The sequence below is a fragment of the Ipomoea triloba genome, chromosome 4 (genome assembly GCF_003576645.1).
Source record: "Ipomoea triloba cultivar NCNSP0323 chromosome 4, ASM357664v1".
In the NCBI taxonomy this organism is placed as follows: Eukaryota; Viridiplantae; Streptophyta; class Magnoliopsida; order Solanales; family Convolvulaceae; genus Ipomoea; species Ipomoea triloba.
The window spans coordinates 7,194,124-7,196,572 of NC_044919.1; the positions used below are offsets into that span (position 1 = coordinate 7,194,124).

The 2,449-nt window shown below is 30.1% G+C and overlaps 1 protein-coding gene across 1 annotated transcript; it reads left to right on the forward strand.

Annotated features, from left to right (window-relative positions):
* Window positions 1-208: 208 nt before the first annotated feature.
* Window positions 209-793, forward strand: LOC116015038 (universal stress protein PHOS32-like). Its single transcript, XM_031255023.1, has 2 exons — window positions 209-606; window positions 689-793. Exons 1-2 carry the CDS (start codon window positions 209-211, stop codon window positions 774-776), a joined length of 486 nt encoding a protein of 161 aa, XP_031110883.1. The 3' UTR covers window positions 777-793.
* The last annotated feature ends 1,656 nt before the right edge of the window (window positions 794-2,449 follow it).

The window sequence follows — 2,449 nt, forward strand, 5'->3', positions numbered from 1 at the left end:
TCATCAAACTTAATTACTTTGTTGACCAAGTTTAAAGAGGCAGGCGCAATAATATAGAAATAGAAGTAGTCCTTAGCTATAGGGAGAAGAGTATTGCATTCTTGACAGCCTAGGAAACATCAACCACAGAAATCTTAACAGGGTAGCTATAATAAAGCCGGCCTGTAATAATTATCCACTGTTTTCTCATCAACCAAAAATAAAAATAATGGGTGACAATAAGAAACAAGTGATGATCTTCGCCGTAGACGACAGTGAGCATAGCTTCTACGCCCTGGAGTGGACCCTGGATCATTTGATCATTCCCACTAATTCCCTTTTCAACATCGTCGTTGTCCACGCTAAGACTAGCCCTAGCGGCGTCATTGGGCTTGCTGGGCCAGGAGCAAGTGACGTGTTACAAGCGGTGGAGGCTGATCTAAAGAGGGCGGCAACAAAAGTGATTGAAAAGGCAAAGGACCTATGCAAAAAGAAAGGGGTGAAGGACACGGATATGGCGTTTGATCTTGTAGATGGCGATGCTAGGAATGTGGCCTGTGATGCTGTTGACAAACACCAAGCGTCTCTCTTGGTCTTGGGTAGCCATGGATATGGAACTTTCAAAAGGTCATTTTATTTCTCTATTTCATTTTTATTACTCTAAATACAATACTCATTTCTTCATTAAATTTAAACTGTTACACTGCAGGGCTGTTCTAGGGAGTGTGAGTGACTTCTGCTCGCACCACGCAAACTGTTCCGTAATGATTGTGAAGCAGCCCAAGACCTCAAATTAAGCAGCACCAAGCTTAGACTTCCCAATTCACTATGCCATAGTTTTATTTATTTAATTAATTGCTTTTATCATACTAATTAACATGGCCAAATTTTAGGACGTGTAAGATGTGCAACCGCACAGGGCCCAAAATTTTGGGGTCCCTAGCCCCGCCCTGACCTAATAGTTAGTATATGTGTTTGTGATTATATTGACTCAAAATTAGATTTTCTGCATTTTTCTCTTTGCAATTTTTCTTCAATTCGCAGTTTATTTATACTTTGATAGTGCCTCACTTATTTACCAACACAGGCCCACGCAAATCAAAAATAATCTATACTATATATAAAAGCATTATCCTCCTCCAGAATTTTCCCGCCCAAACGTAGGGGTATTTTAGTAATATGGTAATTATAATAACAATAATAATAATAATATTAATAATATTAATTATTATTATAATAGAATAATATTAATGATAGAATAATATTAATTATAATTGATTATAATAGGTTATTAGTAATTATGATAATTATTAGGATAGAATAATATTAATGAGATAAGAATGTGGTTTTGATTGTTATAATTTTTGGTAATATTTACTTAAATGTACTCACATTCTGGCTGAGATACAAAAATTATAAATGTCAATCATATTATATTATATATGCTAATAATATATCTAATACTTGTAATTGGCAATTGCCATGTAAAATTAAATCAAATTATGAATGTCAATCATTTATTGTAATTGGCAATAAAAATTTGTAATATTTATATATACACGAACATTGTCTTAAAAAAAAAATATACACGAATTACGAATTCTGGTTGAGATACAAAAATTACTAATGTCAATCATATTATATTATATATGTGCTAATATATTACGAATGTCAATCATATTATATATATATATATATATATATATATATATATATATGCTAATAATATATATCTATATAGTCTATATATCTATATATAATCTATACTTCTATACTTCTATACTATATATAAAAGTAACATCCTCCTTCCAAATTTTTATTAATATGAAAATTTTATATGAAAATTAAATAATATCTATTAATCATAATTGGTAATAATTATTATTGACAAATTGAAAAGGAAACGAATATTATTAATTAATGAAAAATTATAAAGATTCTTAATTGACTGAAATAATATTTGATTAAGAGGTGAATTGAAAAAAGAATTTGATATTATTAATTTATAATTCTCACATTCCCTACCTATAAATACAATGGATGGTGACAAAAAAAAAATTATAACTCTTCATTTTGCACTTGCCTCCCTCATCTCCTCATGTTGGTAGTTCTCTCATTCCCTTCTTCCACCACCCAGTAAGAAATCATATTACAAGGTTATGATATTATGTTGAATCTTCCTTTTATGATATGAATGAATTATTGCGTTTTCTTATTATTGTTATGTACTCGCCAGGTGTTTGCAAGCTTTTGAGCCTCGAAAAACATCCAATTGTTCAAAATAATATAGGTATACATATATATACGAATAACAATAACGCTTTGAGAATAAATTGTTGCTGTCCAGATCCAAACCAAAGAATTAAACAAATTTATATATTTAATATATATTCGAAATGTATACATATTTTGAAATAAATACTAATTTCAAAAAAAATTCTTTTGGGCAACATAAAACAATAATAAGGTA

Coding starts and splice junctions, on each gene's coding strand:
- LOC116015038 (XM_031255023.1), top strand. CDS start 209: ATGGGTGACAATAAGAAACAAGTGATGATCTTCGCCGTAGACGACAGT. Junction 607..688: donor GGATATGGAACTTTCAAAAG/GTCATTTTATTT, acceptor GTTACACTGCAG/GGCTGTTCTAGGGAGTGTGA.